The sequence below is a fragment of the Podarcis cretensis genome (assembly GCF_951804945.1).
Source record: "Podarcis cretensis genome assembly, chromosome: 5".
NCBI classification, from domain to species: Eukaryota; Metazoa; Chordata; class Lepidosauria; order Squamata; family Lacertidae; genus Podarcis; species Podarcis cretensis.
In genome coordinates, this window is record NC_137174.1 from 30,039,933 (window position 1) to 30,058,317 (window position 18,385).

The 18,385-nt window shown below is 42.9% G+C and overlaps 1 protein-coding gene across 1 annotated transcript; it reads left to right on the plus strand.

Annotated features, from left to right (window-relative positions):
- Nucleotides 1–739: 739 nt before the first annotated feature.
- On the plus strand, nt 740–15,746 carry SUPV3L1 (Suv3 like RNA helicase). Its single transcript, XM_079976275.1, has 15 exons — nt 740–1,027; nt 2,608–2,685; nt 3,333–3,440; nt 4,996–5,110; nt 5,436–5,604; nt 6,961–7,072; nt 7,367–7,444; nt 8,383–8,474; nt 8,883–9,063; nt 10,228–10,321; nt 10,960–11,179; nt 11,796–11,876; nt 12,200–12,376; nt 13,777–13,925; nt 15,245–15,746. The coding sequence occupies exons 1-15, from the start codon at nt 766–768 to the stop codon at nt 15,705–15,707; spliced, it is 2,379 nt and encodes a 792-aa protein (XP_079832401.1). The 5' UTR covers nt 740–765; the 3' UTR covers nt 15,708–15,746.
- The last annotated feature ends 2,639 nt before the right edge of the window (nt 15,747–18,385 follow it).

Consider the following 18,385-nt stretch of genomic DNA (forward strand, 5'->3'; position numbering starts at 1 on the left):
TACTCTGAGGCTTGGATGACAGTGCCAATAGACAATAATAACCTAATTACTGCAGCTTTATTCATGTGCAGATTTCTTTATGACCGACATCTATTTATGCAGACAGCTTTGATTATAAATGCTGGTGATCTGGGGTTTCCCAAGGCTGAGGGGAACGTTTATCCAACGGAGAAGGCTCAAAAGGCAGCGTCTGCCCTTAAGCGAAGGTCTGGAAGAACTTCTAATTCTTGAGGTGGAGCTTAATAATGAGATGGGGTGGAGACTAGAGAGCAGGACAGGCATTATACAGAGCAGCTGATAAAATTTTGAGCTTGGCGTGGCGAGCTTCGAGCATAAGGCGCTACCCGCATTAGCGCAGCATTATCACCACCATCCCCTCACGTGCTTACTGCACTTGCATTCTCGTGTAACGTCAATTCGCCCACAATCCTAGCAACCCAAGCCAATGCGCCTCACAGACACACCTCCGCCTAAACGCACGTGGCCGCCCGGGTGCTCGCTTGGCTGCCCTTCGTACTGCCTGCGAGGCTTCCCTTAGGGGCCCATGGCTTTGCGAGGAATATGGCGGTGCGGACGGCACTCCGAGTCCTTTCGCCTTCTAATAAAACTCCTCCTAAATTCACCTAGCCAACCAATGCCGTCTTTAGGCAGCTTTCCTCCGCACTGCTTTTCAGGCACTACGCCGGACTTCCCTGAAGACCTGGGCCGCTGTCGCGATGACGAAACAGGCGCGCGCCGGCGAGCTCAAGGTCCCCTCTTGCTCCGATGTCCGTGAGCCGGTGCGCGAGGCTGCTCTCTCGGTTGCCGGCTGCCCCGCTCCGCTATGGCGGCCTGTTTGCTCTCCGGAGCCGGCGCGGTGGGCCCAGCCGGGCAGCCCCAGCAGCGGGTTTCTTCTCCGACGGGGGCGGCAACGGCGCGGGCGCCAAAGCCCCGGACACTTCCTTGTTCGTGCCTCTGCCCGTGTCCCCTTCGTCGCCTGGCCCCGAGGGGGACGTTGGAGCCGAGCTCACGCGCCCGCTCAACAAGAGTAAGCGGCGGCGCCGCCGGGGGTGGGGGGTGGGACGGAAGGACAGGCGGGCCAACCGTGCGCGTTCGGCTAGGGGGCAACGGGAGTGCCCTTTCCTTGCCCGTTTCTTGGATTTCTCTGTCATCCAAACAGGTGTGGGCAGCGGGCAACTTGCGAGTCCCACCTGTCCCACAAGGGCAGTTTTAGTAGCCCTTCAAAATATACATTGAGGTAGCGCGTGAAAGGGAAGCTTCAACTTGCATAGTAAGCCCGTGAGAGTTACGTTCCGAGGATAGTGCCTAAAGCCAAAATTGCATATACAATGGTACCTTGGGTTACATATGCTTCAGGTTGCATACGCTTCAGGTTACAGACTCTGCTAACCCAGAAATAGTACCTCACGTTAAGAACTTTGCTTCAGGATAAGAACAGAAATCGTGCTCCGGTGGCGCGGTGGCAGCAGGAGGCCCCATTAGCTAAAGTGGTGCTTCAGGTTAAGAACAGTTTCAGGTTACGAACGGACCTCCGGAACAAATGAAGTACTTAACCCGAGGTACCACTGTACAGTGTCAGGGACGCAGGTGGCGCTGTGGGTTAAAGCCTCAGCGCCTAGGGCTTGCCGATCGAAAGGTCGGCGGTTCGAATCCCTGCGGCGGGGTGCGCTCCCGCTGCTCGGTCCCAGCGCCTGCCAACCTAGCAGTTCGAAAGCACCTCCGGGTGCAAGTAGATAAATAGGGACCGCTTACCAGCGGGAAGGTAAACGGCGTTTCCGTGTGCGGCTCTGGCTCTGGCTCTGGCCAGAGCAGCGATGTCACGCTGGCCACATGACCCGGAAGTGTCTCCGGACAGCGCTGGCCCCTGGCCTCTTAAGTGAGATGGGCGCACAACCCCAGAGTCTGTCAAGACTGGCCCGTACGGGCAGGGGTACCTTTACCTTTACCTTTTACCACTGTACAGTAGTCCAAACAGATTGGGGTGCACTTGTGGTGTTGTTGGGGGATTGCCAAAGGTCCCCCCCGACACCCGTCATTAAAAAAAATTTTTTGCCAAGCATGTAAAGCTGAGTGTGCACAAGTTAAATGGGCATATATTGTGAATGTACTGTGTAGAAAAGAAGCAATATTGGAGAACCATGTGCATTTTGTCATATTATGGCCTCCGCTAGTTTCTGGGAAATGAATGGGCCACAGATCTCTTGAGGGGATCGTTCAAGACACACGTTTATTCCACCCCTATGTCTGTGAACAACCTCTTATAATCTGTGATGCACTTTAGATCATGCAGAATTTATTGTACAACCTGACCATCCATGAGGTATCAGGCCCTCCCCTCACTCGCCCATCACTGTTTGGAGAACAGAAATTGACCATCCCTGATCAGATGGCAATTGTAAAGTTACCATAAAGGTAACTGTTGTTAAGATTGTTAGTCTCTATAGCAGATTTATAGAAGGTGGATTTCACAATATGTTTTTGGTGACTACTTTTTATTTTGGTGTATAACCCTTTCTTGATTAAATGCTTGAAGTGTATAAAGTATTTTTTTGCACAAGTAATTTGCCATTCCAGTTAGCTTGACAGTATCTGTATTTTGTCTTCTAGGCGAAGTCCTGAAAGTATTAAATAAATTTTACAAGAGAAAAGAAGTACAGAGACTGGGGGCAGAAAATGGACTAGATGGTATGCAATATGTGGTTCTAGGGATAATAGAATATTGGATGTTTCTACATGCTTTACGAGAAGCTCCTATCTGGACTTAATCTTTTTTTGACTCTTAAGTTTTTCTAATTCTACTTCTAAAACTTACTGCTTAAGTCAGTGCTTAATAAAATAGTGTGTTGTTATTATGATTTTTTTTGAATTTATATCCTCCCAAAAGAGCCCGGGCAGCAAACACATTCACTTTTTGTAAAGCACCCCAAAACAGGTTTATAAATACACTTACAATTAAAACATTTTAGAAACAGTTACAGTTAAAAACTTCAGTTCATCCAAGAGTTCATGGAAGTAGAATAGGCAGATTTTAGCTGATCACCCCTTTCCCTTGTCCCATTGAACAGCTTCTGAAAGTTGGAGACATTCTAGAATAGTGTGGGAAGCATTGCAGGGTTACATGGGGATTGTCAGGTATCTTAACATGATTTGAAATGTCTTGAGTGTTTCAGTGACCACATGCATGGGTATAATCCTACTGAAAACAAAGCACTCTGTAGTTTTCAAGCTAAAAATCTTGTTTTGTCATTAGATCTCTGGTCCAGTTTGTAGGAAGTGGAGTTTTGTGTGCAATACTGAACTTGCTTGTGTGTATTTTCCCCTCCTCTTTATAGCTCGTCTGTTTCATCAAGCATTCATAAGCTTTAGGAAATACATAATGGAATCAAGTTTCTTGGGTCCTGATGTGCACATTCTCCTAAATGATATATGTTGTGGTGCTGGTAAGTATATTGAACATTATTTCCCCCTCCCCTCCCCAATCATTCTTCTTAAAAAAGACGCTTAAATGTTATGGGTGATAAACTTATGGGTAAATAAAATTTGCTTTACCCTTATAAATAAGGAACTTAATGGGTTAGATTATAATATTTGCCAGTGTATCATAATGGCTAGGAGTGAGAGATGGGAGTGAGTGCTGTGAACCAGTAAATGGCCTTAGGCAACCCTTTGTTGAATATGTGACAGAGGTGTTAAGTGCTGTTGTTTAAACATCAGATACTGGTACATCACCAAGACAGAAGTGTGACTGCATTACTGTGTAGAACACAGATACAAACAAGTGAAAGATCCAAGAGTGGGTGTGCCCAGTTCCCAGGTAATGATGAATCAACAAAGCAAAATAAAGAGTATGCATTAAATCTTCAAATAAATTCCAACTGAGCAACTTCATGCTGAAGCCTCATTTTGAACCCATCTTAGACTCTCCTTGCTGGCTTCTGACTGTTGACATTTTAACATCTGGTTTGTATCCATTTATTCAGCTTGTTTCTGTTTTAGAGCTTATATCTCTACTTAAATGAATGGGCACAAGTGTGTACTTGTGTCTGCTGTGCACATCAACAACCTTCATAAGTTAATATTGTAATGAGAATGTTAGAAGATTATAGTAGGGACAACAAAGAGTGAAAATTATACTTTGTATTTGCTCTTATTTCTGGTACCAGTTCACTACACTGAGTTCATTAGAATTGACCCTAACCTAAAATACAGCAAATGGAAATGCCAAGAGTATAATCCTCCCCTTTACACAGAGGGCAAGGTGTGGATGCTCCTGATTAGCCTGCATTCAGCTGTTTCACAGGCCATGGCAAAGCAACCCAGGGGCCCTTTAGGACATTTAGATTTGCAGGTCCTGTACAAGGAGCAGAGTACAACATGCTAATGGGAACACCTTGGAGTCTCCCTGCTTCTTGCAAAGGAACAGAGACTAGGAAACTGGGCACCCAGAGAGCACTGAGAAGGGAGGCAGAGAAGGCTGCTCCAGGCTGCTCCTTCCTTCTTCCCTCCTGGCTCTCTTCCATGTCCACATGGGACATGGAATCCCTCTGCATGGGGAGAGCAGGACTCCAACCCAAATCTCATGGAAACCTCTTGATGGGGCTTCTTAATTTAAAACAAGGCATATGAGCTTTTGATTCTTGAGACCATGATTGAAGTTGTTTGTTTAGTGCAGTACTAGAGAAGAGCTGCTGCAAATGGGCCTGTAATACAGAAAAGTATGTGTAAATTCTCAAAGTATATTAGAAATTATTTAGTCCCCAAAAGACGATTAAAAAAATAATATTGTGAAATGATGCCAAATGTCTTAAGTTTAATTCTGAGTACTTGGGTTTTCTTGTAATTAAGAAGGTTATTCACAGCTAATAGGGTTTTAAGAATTGTCCACTGACATTATTTATATCACCAGACTTAGCAATATTATAATTATTCTGAATACATCACTGGGTGATGGTTTACTCCTTGTTGATTTTAATATACCTTTCTCCTTCCTTCTAGGGCACGTTGATGATCTGTTTCCATTTTTCATGAGACATGCTAAGCAGATTTTTCCTATGCTGGAGTGTATGGATGATCTGCGTAAAATCAGTGATTTGAGATTGCCACCCAACTGGTTAGCTTTATAAAATCACTTATATGTCTTCCTTATGATAATAACAATGTCAGTGCTGGGACAATGTGCATTTTATGTTCCTATCATGTCAGTTATTCTCACTGAAGTTGCCATCAGTGTCTTGTGTTACTTTTGAGTGTTTTTTTTTAATTGAAAAAATGTTATCAAAAATCACAGAAATTGAGGTGTGAGATTACATGGTTTGAAATCAACATATCTAAAGGTGTATTTAGTTTTCAGCTTATGTATATACTACGAAGTGAGGTGGTGTTTAAACAAACAGACTGCCAGGCTCAACTATGCATTTCTCTATGTATCGTTATAGGTATCAGGACGCCAGAGCTATCCAAAGAAAAATTGTATTTCATGCTGGTCCTACAAACAGTGGAAAAACCTACCATGCAATCCAGAGATATTTAGCAGCAAAATCAGGAATATACTGTGGCCCTTTGAAGCTTCTGGCACATGAGATCTTCCAGAAGAGTAACGATGCTGTCAGTATGTTAAATGTGTTTCCATGCTTCTGTGACCGTTACAGTCTGTGATGATGATTCATGATAAAGTATTGTCAGTGTACACAATATTTTTCACAGTCACATTAGCAAAAAAACAAAACAAGTACACCAGTAAGCGCATAATTATATTTTGACAGTGGGTGTGCACAATAGTGGAAGGGGAGAGAAGAAAGGAAGAGGTAAAAGAAAGAATAAGTGCAAATACAGTTTTACTAATATAACTGTAGCTATCTAGTGATCGTATATAAGTAGCTATCTAGTGATCGTTTTTGTTATGCTGCATTGACTACCTTTTTTTGCTTAAGACATTAGTAACTTCTGGAGTTCTGTAGCTGTCAAATGAGTAAACAGAATATCTGTAGCCGAGACAGCAGAATCCAGATCTTGCGGCTGCTGAATGAGTACCTCTGTCATATTTGAGTATGTGCTTTCTGCAACAATCTCAGTTAAAGGAAGCCAAAACAGTTATGAGCTGTTCAAAGCCTGTATTGTAAAGCTCAGCACACCCTAAACCAAATGCATTGAAGGCAGCAGCATTCAGTTACACTGCCGCACCAGTTAACATTACAGGTTCACGACCATTGCAGCCTTCTCCACCCATATAGATTTATTTGCCATCATATTTATGTATTTATCCATGATGGCTAGATAGGAACCTTTTTTTTTTTTTTGGTATTGTCGTATTTTCTGAGACTGAAAGGGCTATAATTCTTTGGTCAAGCACAAGGCTTGCTTTCAGAATACCCCAGGTTTGACCCCTGGCATCTCAAGGGAGGGCTGGGAAAGGCTGCCGTCTGCCACCCTCGTGACTTGCTGCCAATTGCTGTAGGCAGTTCTGAGCTTCTAGAACTTAAACAAATTAAATGTGTCTGTTAAGCCACAGGGACTACCTCTTAGAATATACTCTCCTGAAAAGTATGTCTATTCCAAGCTGCCTGTGGAGAGTTTGCCTTTCTCTGAAGCAAACCTGGGAATGTTAAGATGGCGGGGCACTGGCTGGAGAGTGACAGTGTGGGAGGGGTGGTTAACTTTGGCTGCTAGAGGCCTCCTTCAAGAACTTCTGCTTGGTTCCTCTTTCCTTGCTTTGGAGGGATGCTCTTTACATCTACCCTCTTCCTCTATTTGCATCCATTTTTTAGTAGCTCTTGTTTAAAACAAAAATGGGGGTGCTCAAGATTTGTTTTCTAAGATTTTGATTTCTGCACAAGATGCTTTATTGGGCTGTATGTTGTCTGTTTTCATATTTCAGTGTACAGTAGTATCCTTTGGGAGCTTAGGTTGGATTTCTCTTCCTAGAAAAACCACCTGTATCTTCTCTCTCTTTAAACCTTATAGAACGTGCCATGTGACTTGGTAACCGGAGAAGAACGTGTTTGTGTTGATCCTGAAGGCAGGCAGGCTGCCCATGTTGCTTGCACTATTGAGATGTGCAGCGTCACTACACCCTGTATGTAAATTTCTTTCTTTTTTGTGTGTTCTTCAAGGGTATTGAAGCATATCATGTTCTATTTTAAAAATTTGCCTCTGTAGTGTTCTGATATATTTCAATGTAGAATTTTTTCTCTGTTATAACAGATTAACAGGCCAGATAAATGACAATGTAGAAACCGTTCTTAAAACTTTGTAAAAACTGTTTAAAGAATTTATAATTGAAATTATTGTTTTCCTTCTGTCTTTTACCTTTTGAAGATTGTTTTTCTGGTCCCTTTTACCACATACCACCATTTTTTGTATTTTTAAGATGAAGTAGCTGTGATTGATGAAATCCAGATGATTAAAGATCCTTCCAGAGGTTGGGCCTGGACGCGAGCGCTCTTGGGTATGTTTTCTGCAGGTTTCATGTTAGTAAAACAAATTACCTTTAGCTACTGATATGCGACTTCTCTTTCATATGGACAGTGTAGTGCAGGGCTCCAGAACAGCCTTCCTTCCCCAAGCTGGTGCCCTCCAGTCCTGAACTGTTTCTCTGACCATTTGCCATGTTGGCTGGAGCTAGTGGAAGTTGTACTTGGTGAGGAAGTACAATAATATCTCCAGAGTACTTGGTGAGGAAGTCTGCTCAGGAATGTTAGTTGAACCTGTCCTATGTATGAGTATGGTGTACTGACACATTGAACTGTATCCAATTTTATTTAGATTTAAAATAAAAATAGCCAGTCTACTAAATTTGTAATGTGCATTTCGAATAGCTTTATTTCCATCCTTCGTGGTGGGATAGTGATGGCCGGGATCCAAAGAACCACTGAAGGCACACCCTTAGCAGACCATCATACAAAGCCAAGTCCCCTCTGTTTCAAAATCAGTTCACTGTGTGACTTGAGGGGTTGAAAAACAGGGTGTGCAGAACCAGTTGCAATTGTTTTGATCCTAGCACTTGCTTCCATCTTGGGTAGTTGTCGGACAATGAAATACTGTCCAAATTTTGGCATGGTTTACTCAGAAGTAAATTCCACTGCCTTCCCAGCAAAGTGTGTAACTTGATATGGATATTAGGGTGGGGTAAGTTATTCTCCTTGATGATATAGTTTTGAACAAGTGGCTCCACAGAACCTGCATAACAATTGAATGAGGTAGTTATTCAGATTCATGAACTGGGCAAGTCTTACTGGGCTTTGCTAGCTACAAACATCTGCAAGCAAAACATTTGATTGTGATAGCCTTATAGTAGCAATGCAAACCATATGTCTGTTTTCAGTATGTGTGATCTATGTAAACTGCTTTTGCAGTCCTCCTTTCTTGTGTACATTTTTTATTTAGGACTCTGTGCAGAAGAAATCCATGTTTGTGGTGAGGCTGCTGCTATTAACTTGGTGACAGAGCTCATGTATACTACAGGGGAGGAGGTTGAGGTAGGCATTGTCCATATCTATCTCTATAGCTACATACTCCAATTTTTAAAGCTCCCTTTCTTAAAAATACTCACTAGAGCCTGTGCATTAAAATCAGTGCATCAGTTGTGAAGCTGTTAATATGTTTCTGGCATTAGCAAGATTATTCACCAGGCCTCTTTTCCCTTAAGTGTCTCAGTGGGAGAAATGAGAAGCAGGGCTCATTCCATCAGTTTGCCAAAAACCCACCTCCATCAGACACCACCTACTGATGAACTGCTTCTATGCCAGCTGGTGGTTATATATTATACTTCCACTGCAACCAACCCCTTGTGTGTGCCAGTGTAGTTTACCTGATTGCTACCCATGTCTCTTATTGACTGCAATTCTGTGATGGTTGCAAGGGTAAATGATGCTTTTTCTCTCCAGGTGAGAAACTACAAAAGACTCACCCCTCTAAAAGTCCTGGATCAGGCCCTTGAATCTCTAGATAACCTTCGCCCTGGAGACTGTATTGTCTGTTTCAGTAAGAATGATATTTATTCAGTGAGCCGGCAAATTGAAACCCGGGGCCTAGAATGTGCTGTCATATATGGAAGTCTGCCACCTGGTAATTACTCTTTGATATGTGTTGGGGGAGTTGGGAGCGGTGAATGCTATGTGAATAATTAGGAAATTTCTGTTCAATATTTGAATATTGAAGTACTTGCAACATCATACCCAAGAATTCTGAGAAACCCCAAGAAACAGTGCAGTTTTGGAATCAGTAGTGAAAATCAGTGCAGGTTCAGTCCTCTTACCTTGATTCAAAATGGCACCCAGTTGTATCCAAACAAAGGAAAAACCTGTTCCTTCATCTTGGGAACCATCATGCAAAATTTGGTTATGATATTTTAAGAAGGGTCCAAATGCATAGTGAACAAGCAGCTGTCCATAATTTATAGTATGCTGGGTTTTTAAATGTGCATTTCTTTCTTTGGCACCTTGTCTTGGAAAATGTTAACTTGTTCATCTAGTACTTGTCTGGTTCACATATTCTTAGCAGGGATGGCCTTGATTACCATACACTATACAGGGGATAGATCTGCCCATACAGCTTTAATAATACACAGCTCAGTCTAGTTTTTAGTTCTGTGCTGACTGCATTTTCATGTACGGTTTGCATTTCCTGAAGTCTCCCTTCTTCTCCATGGCCACTTATTATTTCTTTATTTCAAGAATTTCTAAACAGCCCTTTATCCTGACAGATTCCTAGCAGTGTGCAGACATTTCACGTTGGGTATGGGCAGCATGAATGAAAACTTGCAAGTTGCCTGACACACAGGAAGAGGGGAAAGCAGTGATGATACTGTCTTAGGAGCTGGTTCAGTCATGTCAGAGGGGCCTACACAGTCATCTTGGAAGTAGGCAGAGTTGCCAGGGTGGGATGGAATGTGCATGGCACCAGAAGCTTGGGCAAAACTGGCAATTTAAGGTTCTGATGTCACCAGAAGCATACATGGCCACATATACATTGCTCCACATGGAGATACCAGCTCATGCAAATAGTGCTTTCATGTGAGCTCATGCCTGCTTCCAAGGTAATTTCAGTGGGCCACTGACATATCTGAACAGCCGCTAAGTAGTTCAGAATATTAACATTTTTCACTGTCACCTGCAAAACACCATTGTGGAATGGTAATTTTAAAGTATTTACAATATTTGGTTCATTTCAAACCAAACTGAAAACCATAAATGTAAATTGCAACATAGTCTACACTTGTCATTGTTTCAGGGACAAAACTTACACAGGCAAGGAAATTCAACGATCCCGATGATCCGTGTAAAATCATGGTTGCTACAGATGCAATTGGAATGGGACTCAATTTGTAAGTATCCTGGGTGGGTTGCAGATTCTATCAGAATGAGTTAAATGTGTTGGTGGTAGTTCTTGGCTTTTTCCAAAACAATATCTCAGTGCTACATATTCCCTGTGGCCCTTGTGAATAGGCAAGTACTGGTTTCTTAATTTAACCTGACTGGAGCAGGATTTCTAACCATTTTTGTCCCATTTCTCAATAGAGTGCTGCTTCCAGTGCAGAGACATTAGATGATGATCTAGATAACTAAGCTGTTCATAAGAGCCTGTCTGTGTGGCACTGAGCCTCATCATATCTCTTGTACCTTTCCAGCAGTGTGGAAGATGGAACACCATCAAAAGTTGGATAGGGTTGGTGCATTCACTGGGAGTTGCATTGCACTGGGCCTAGTGAGCTTAGATGTATAGGGGTAGAATGTTTGTTCCAGAATGGACATTGCACATCTAGCAGTCACCCACTACTATGTGGCAAACCTGAGACTGTGGAGATATCTGTGTTCGGAGTCATCTGACACCTTTTCCTGACAAACCTTTGGGTTTGTGGTGAAATTCTGCATTGTATTGATAAGGTTCATGTTTTGAGAATTACAAATCATAGCTCTTTGTTCTGACGTCAGTGTTAATCCACTATCTATGCTTTTGTTCTAGGAGCATAAAAAGAATCATTTTTAACTCCCTCATTAAGCCAACTATCAATGAGAAGGGTGAGAAGGAAATGGATACAATTACAACATCTCAAGCTCTACAAATCTCAGGCAGAGCGGGAAGATTTAGCACTGTGTTTGGAGAAGGGGAAGTCACCACCATGCATCGAGATGACCTTCCTTTGTTAAAGGAAATATTGAATAAATCAGTGGATCCCATAGTGGTAGGATATTGTTATCAACAACAACATCATATTGTTGGTGCATTTTTCAGTTGTCTGATAGTAGAGCAGCATTGGAGCATCTTAAAACGAGTTGATCAGTCATAGAAAGCTTCTCCCGGGTCAAAATTTCGTTTTTCTAGCTCAGTATAGTATTAATCTGACTTGCAGCTATTCTCCAGAACCTCTGAGAGGGATCTTTCCATCATGTGTTGCATACAGCTTTTAAGTGGGGAGTGAATTGGGGGCCTTAAATTTTATTGTTACCGTTCACATTAACACACCATACAGAAAAAGAAAATGAATTTCCATCACTTTTGGTGGTGATCATTAGCAACATTTACTAGCAGAACACTTTGGAAATGAGGAAATCCCTGCTCATGGGACTTACTGCTGCTTAATCAAATGAAGATGATAATGTATAAGCTGGTTCTCTGGAACTTTTTAGCTAAGTAGCTGTTACATTAATATTAGTGCAGTAAATGTTGCATAGGGCATATGCTGACTGGGCCACCTTGTTGTTTAGATGCTTGTTCTGATAGTCAGATAAAATAAATTTAGGAAAGTTTAATTCTTGTAATAATGAGACCCTTTTCTCCCCCCTCTTTTTTTCACCCAGACTGCTGGCTTGCATCCTACTGCTGACCAGATTGAGATGTTTGCATATCATCTTCCAGATGCCACTCTATCAAATCTACTTGTAAGAATCAGAAAACCTGTTAAGTTTTACATTTCTGTGTACAACAGTTTAAGCTTCATTATCTTAGCTAGAGAATGCTAGTTAGGATTTTGAGGAGCTGTTTACCAGCGTCTAATCTGCATAGCCAGGCTATCTTTGCAGTGTTTGCTTCTGCAGTTGATAGGGTTCCCTTTTCCTTTTCAAGTCTTAAGAAGGACTTGCCTCATTGGCTGCAGGGATGCTGCAGGAAATTGCTAGTTTCCTTGTGTGAATATTGATAGATTTCTATGGGGATAGTCAGGGCTTCATCTAACTAAGAGCATGTTTATCTTTCTTTAAAACAGGATATTTTTGTGAGCCTCTCTCAAGTTGATGGCCTCTACTTTGTGTGCAATGTTGATGACTTCAAATTTCTAGCTGACATGATTCAGCACATTCCACTGAACTTGAGAGCCAGATACGTGTTCTGCACAGCACCCATCAACAAGAAGCAGCCTTACGTCTGCACTTCGCTGTTGAAGGTAAGCGACTTGCCTCTCCTGTGTGTGTGCATCAGCGTGCATTTTTGTGAGAGTAGTCCGTGTTGTACTAAGTTGGTGTCAGTCTCTTCATCCATTTGTAGGCATGATCAAAATTAGGTGACCCAAATGACAAGTTGAGATGGTGGTGATCAGAATGCTATATGGATATTTGTCTGGTCTCCCAGCAGTGGTGCCACAGTTACATCCTGGGACAGTGAGGGGTTGGAGCAAGATGCTGGTAAATTTGGGTTGGCTTGGGCTCAGTGGTGGGTGCACCCGCTTGCTTCTGCTGGTGTACCTGAACTGCCCCAGCCTTTACTCATGTTCCATAAAGCATGAGGAGTTACTGAACATTTCACAGGCCGGCAAAACTGTATCTTATTCATGATTACAGAAGCATTACAACCTTCAGCCTCTCCTTTTCCAGTGCCTGCTCTGAGACACATGAGAAATTCGGGGGGGGGGGGGTTTGCATCCAAAGCATTTTAGAAAGTTTATATCATAAACTATTGTCATGGCTAGGTTTGGCAGGAAAAAAGTAGGCTGCTGCAAAGGGCATTTGGCAGTGTGAGAAATTTATGGTGGTATTGTAATGTTTGTTTATTCGGCTTTACGCCCATCATAAACCACAATACAATACAACAAAACAAATCAAATAAAACAGCGAACTCGTACAAACCACAAATAGTATAACACAGTTCACAACTCATAAGGACAGATACTAGCCATTCATAAGAAAAGTTTAAAATTAGGATTAAAATTAGGATTTAAAAATTTTTTGGCACTACACTAAAATCGATATCTGATGTCATTATAGAAAATTCTTATAGCTATCAGTAATCAGCTAACATTCCATTCCGTCTCTTGTACGAGAGGACGGCTGTTAGGAATTTAGCAACCTGTAGGGTGATATAGGGATCCACATCTTGAAGAACCCAGGAAAGCTGTAGGTCTACTGGTTTGTCAGCCGTAGACTGGATTATGGAGTTTAGTATACTAGCATGGACTGAACTGTACAAAGGGCAGATAAACATAACATGATGTAGAGATTCCGATGTTTTCATATCACAAGCACACATTGAAGAGACTTGGCCCTTAGTGAATCTATGTCTCAGCACGTTTGTTGGAAAGACATTGAACCTAGCTCTAATGAAGGCATATCGGTGAGACGCGGCCATAAGCGATGCAAAGTAGGACGGAGCGCGGTAGATAGGGGTTATGCCGAAATTTAACGGCGAGCAGGCTCCACCACCAGCTATGAAATTTTGGTATAGCTCCGCATCATCCAGCCTTGATTTATACACCTTTTTGCCACATTTAGATCCAGTTTGAGGATTATTATTGGTATTGTTCTTGGGGAAATATTCATTGCTTAATGCTTCTTCTTTTTCCTTTTCTAGTTTGCACGGCAGTTTAGCAGAAATGAACCTCTGACATTTGACTGGCTGTGCAGGCATATTAATTGGCCTCTAGTCCCGCCCCAGAATATAAAGGACCTTGTACACCTTGAAGCTGTTCATGATGTCCTCGATCTGTATCTGTGGCTGAGGTACTTGGAGGCTTGGTTCCTTCTTCCTCCTCTTCCTTAATGTGGGCAGCTTTGGGGCATAAGGAGTCCTCCGCTTTGGGTAAAAGCATGGTTCAGTCCTCATGTGAGATGACACCAATGCAGAATGTTGGGGGGGAACTATTGGTTTTAAAACTCCTCCTTGTTAAAATTTCTCAGCATGTGGAAAACACCCAACAGGGAGATGGCGTCTAATGCAGCCTCTTCCAAGATGGGTTTGCTTTCCATGTTCAGGGAGATTTTGAAATAGAGGCACTTTGAAACAAGCGATTTCCTGCATGGGTCTGGGGAAGGAGCAGTCCTGGGAGAGAACTGTACCATATCAGAAACTGCATATTTGAAGTGTTATTAAGTTGGGACCGGAGAGGAGTTGTTTACTGTCAGCTCTGCTAAGACAGAGGCTGAACAACCGGTTCTTTCGACCTATTCAGTTAATGTAGAAGAGAAACAAGATCTTTTTTGGAGGTGGAGAACAGATGAGGGACAGGTGAGGGGTGGGGGTGGGATGTAGAGCTCTGGACATAGATTAGGGATACTTGGATTTAAATCCATGCTCAGCCTAAGCTGTCGCACATGACTGATGCAGGTATAAAATGGGTAACCCACTGCGTGCTGCTGCCACGAACTTCTTGGAGAACTGTGGAATAAAACACAGCTATTTTATAGATGGTTTCAAACCAGAGTGGCTAACGGGTTGCTCTCCAAATGCTTCTGAACTGCAACTCCCATCACCCTTGGGGTAAACTGGCTAAGGCTGATGGGATTTGTAGTTCAGCGACACTTGGAGAGCCAGACACTGCCCTCCTTTCATTTAAAATATTCTATCTTGTCTACTAGGCTATACATAAACTGTGTGTGATATTAGCTTTTTATTGTAAGCCTTTTGGCTTAATGGTATTGCGTATTACACTTAAACACACCCACACCCCAGATTACATGTTTTTTTGAGGTATAACAACTTGATCAGTGGTTTGCTCTAAATTGCTACATAGTTTCATTTGTATCTTAACCCCAGAAACTTGAAGTGCATAACAGATAATATGCTGATCAGTTAATGCCCAGGACTACAGATCCCCAAAATGGGGTAGGGGGGAGCTCCAGAGCAGATCCAGAGAGCATGCAGGTGATGGGAGAAAAAAGAGAGGAAGTTCTGTTGCATGTGCAGAAGTTCTGCTCACACAAGTAGCTGGATTCAGCATTTTATTGATGAGGTCCCAAAGTGCCTGTTGAAGGGGCTGGGGGCTGATAACCTTTCAAGAATTCTTGGTCTGAACTTATCATACATGCATGTTTCCTTGTAGCTACCGGTTTATGGACATGTTCCCGGATGCTGCTCTCGTCAGGGACATACAGAAGGAGCTGGACGACATTATACAAGTCGGGGTGCTTAACATTACGAGGTTGATCCGAGTATCGCAGGCCGCTTCTGGGTCTGTCTCTTTACCAGACGACTTTCCTCTCCAGAGGGCTAGCATTGGCAATGGGATGTTGAATGCGGAGGACCTCCTAGAGGCTAACGGAGAGCTTTCCCCAAGTGACGTGAAGACCCAAGGGCACCGACGAGCAAGGGGATCCAAAGCGATGAACTATAGGCCTGCTGAATCACAGGGCCGAGCTCAGGGCGCTCTGGCTGCCAGACTAATACAGCAGGGACTCCTCACCCAAGATATGCTGAAACAGTTGGAACATGAGTGGCTGGCTCGTCGCAAGGGCGGTGCCACAGATGAAAACACAGGTCCAAACAAAGGGAAGAAGAGGAAATAGGATGCTGTGTCTTTGCAAAATAAAAATTATATTTAATAAGCTTTGGTCTTTTGATGTATAGGTTAGGAAGTGGGGAACTTGTTTCCCTGCAGATGTTTTTGGACTACAGTCAGCCCCAGCCAGCATGGCCAGTGGTTAGAGAGGACAGAAGTTGTAGTCTTAACAGTATCCTGAGTGGCGCATGTTTTCCATCCTGATGTAGGTATAGATTTTTAAAAATTCGTATTATAAACAGTAAAAGAATTTTCCAGTTGTACATTGCCTTAAATGGTGCTTTACACCAGAAGCAAGAAACAAAATGGGGCATTTAGAGTCTTGGCTTCCAGTGATTGTGAACTGCATCTCCCATCAGCCTCAGCGAAGTTAATAGTCATGGACTGAGAGAACTGCAGTACAGCACACCATTCCTGATTGGGGCAGGTGGGTGAGAACAGGAGGAGAGGAAAACATAATACCACAAGAGAATGTGAGTAAATGCAGCTACATGAACTTTATTGGGCTTGGAGCTGAAGTTGTAGGCGTCATTATAAGTGCAAAGTTTGCAGCAAGCATATTCTGTGAATGTTGTGCTACCCCAAACCATAACAATCCAAAGGGACCACACATCTTTGTTTAAACACTGAACCTCAGATAGCTTAATGCCAATGAGTCACATCACAAAGTTCATGCGTATTTTTCTAATAACGCAACCTACCTCTGCAGTTGGTCATCCATCTCATTCGACGAGGTACATAGTTCAGCAGATAAACAGATTAGTAGAAAGGTCTTTTGACTCGTAACACCCTCAGATAGGACACCCAACCCACACTTTTTAATTGTCCTTCACAGGAAGGAAATAGGTTGCATTATTTGGAAGAGTGCTTTGGAGGAAAGGTCATGATTCTATCTCACGGTGTCTCTTTTTGAAAGTAATTTTCCAGTACAGTGGTACCTCGGGTTACATACACTTCAAGGTTACATACGCTTCAGGTTACAGACTCTGCTAACCCAGAAATAGTACCTCGGGTTAAGAACTTTGCTTCAGGATGAGAACAGAAATGGTGCTCCAGTGGCGCGGCGGCAGCAGGAGGCCCCATTAGCTAAAGTGGTGCTTCAGGTTAAGAACAGTTTCAGGTTAAGAACTTAACCCGAGGTACCACTGTACGAAGAAAATCTATACAATATTTCTCTGTGAAAGGGCAAAATATATTTAGTGGAAAGTGCCCTTAGAATTGAGCCTTTCATCTCTGAACACTCGCACCCTAGCAGTTAAGAGGGGTTGATGCTGCCCATGTTGTAATACTTGCACAGAAGCAGACTTGGGAAGGGAGAACTTTGCTCCATGGAAGGGCACAGTGGCTACCTGAAGCTGATACCGTAGGCTTATCATTTATTGCTGTAGTATATATTTCAAGAATGAACTTGGTTGATTGCGGCAGTCAGAGTTGGCTGTGGCTCCCTTCCATGTGACCTTGAGATTGTGGCTGTGTGACACTTGAATGACATTTGAATGACTCGGAACATCCCGTAGACAAGAAAGCGCTGGAGCTGTGCGCTAGCAAGTACAAAACGAAATCTTGGGTTTTGAGTAGTGAGCCTTTAAGGAGCAGAGCACTAACTGGGACATTCTTTTGAATTTTGCTGAGATTAGCACTTCCTTTAATTTGCTGTGTGTTCCCATAGTGTCTCCATAGTAACTGTTATAATCACTCTGAAGTTTGCTCAAGCGTTTCTAAGGCTGATTTGGATGAAAGTTTACTTCCACGCTAATGATGTGGATACAATTAGACTCGATGAAGAGTTAACTGGGTTCACATGATCTTCTAAATGAATAGGGTGTACTACTGCACTAATCCTCTGCTAACAAGTTCTGGAGCTAGTTAGCTCAGGACAGAATTCTCCACATGTTATTAACCTGAATGGCATTTTAGGATTTAATAGAATTGGGGTGTGTAGACTGGCACAGTAGGCAAATTTTGGAACCTTGATTTTGCTGTGGGGGAGCTGAATGAATGCCAAGTATTTTGTGGAAAGGGGACAAGTAGTAAAGACTAAGCTCCTCTCCAAGGTTGACTGTGTAAGAAACACAACTTAACAACTCCCTCTTGAAATGATCTCCTGTTTGTAGTGCTAGTACAGAAGGCTTGCATTTAACTAGTCTGATCCCCTGTGGTGAGTAAGAATTGCCACCAGGTGACCATATGAATCACCATCCTCTCTTTTTGCTTTAAAGCACTCCTGTGGCCTCTTTGAGGTTATACAGGAGGTAAATGGGAGTGTCATGCACAGTCTCCTTATTATGTTCCTGAGGTCTGGAGGCTGTGTTTAAGATAGTGTATTAGCATGCTCTTGAATGTTATTGTTGGGTCCCCATCCAAGTTCTCCCTGTCTTCAAAAGACTTTGGGACCACAGAATAAGAGATTGGGCACAGAAGGTGACTGGAGAAGTGGCAAGAGAAGTGCCAAGGAACCTGCCTGGTGCAGTGGAAAGAGAGGAGCAGGGCCTGAACTTTTATGTACAAACCTTTGATAGGTTCGTAAAGTGATGTGTCAGGTGGGAAACAGCAACCTTGAGATGGTGGCAAGCTACGAAAGAAAACTCGGGAGGAACATATTTTTTGCAGTCTTGACTTTTACAGACTGAGAATTCTCCTGTAATGTAAATATACATTAGGGGACCCAGGTCTTAATTTTTGACT

Coding starts and splice junctions, on each gene's coding strand:
- SUPV3L1 (XM_079976275.1), top strand. CDS start 766: ATGTCCGTGAGCCGGTGCGCGAGGCTGCTCTCTCGGTTGCCGGCTGCC. Junction 5,605..6,960: donor TCCAGAAGAGTAACGATGCT/GTCAGTATGTTA, acceptor TAAACCTTATAG/AACGTGCCATGTGACTTGGT. Junction 7,445..8,382: donor CTGGACGCGAGCGCTCTTGG/GTATGTTTTCTG, acceptor TTTTTTATTTAG/GACTCTGTGCAGAAGAAATC.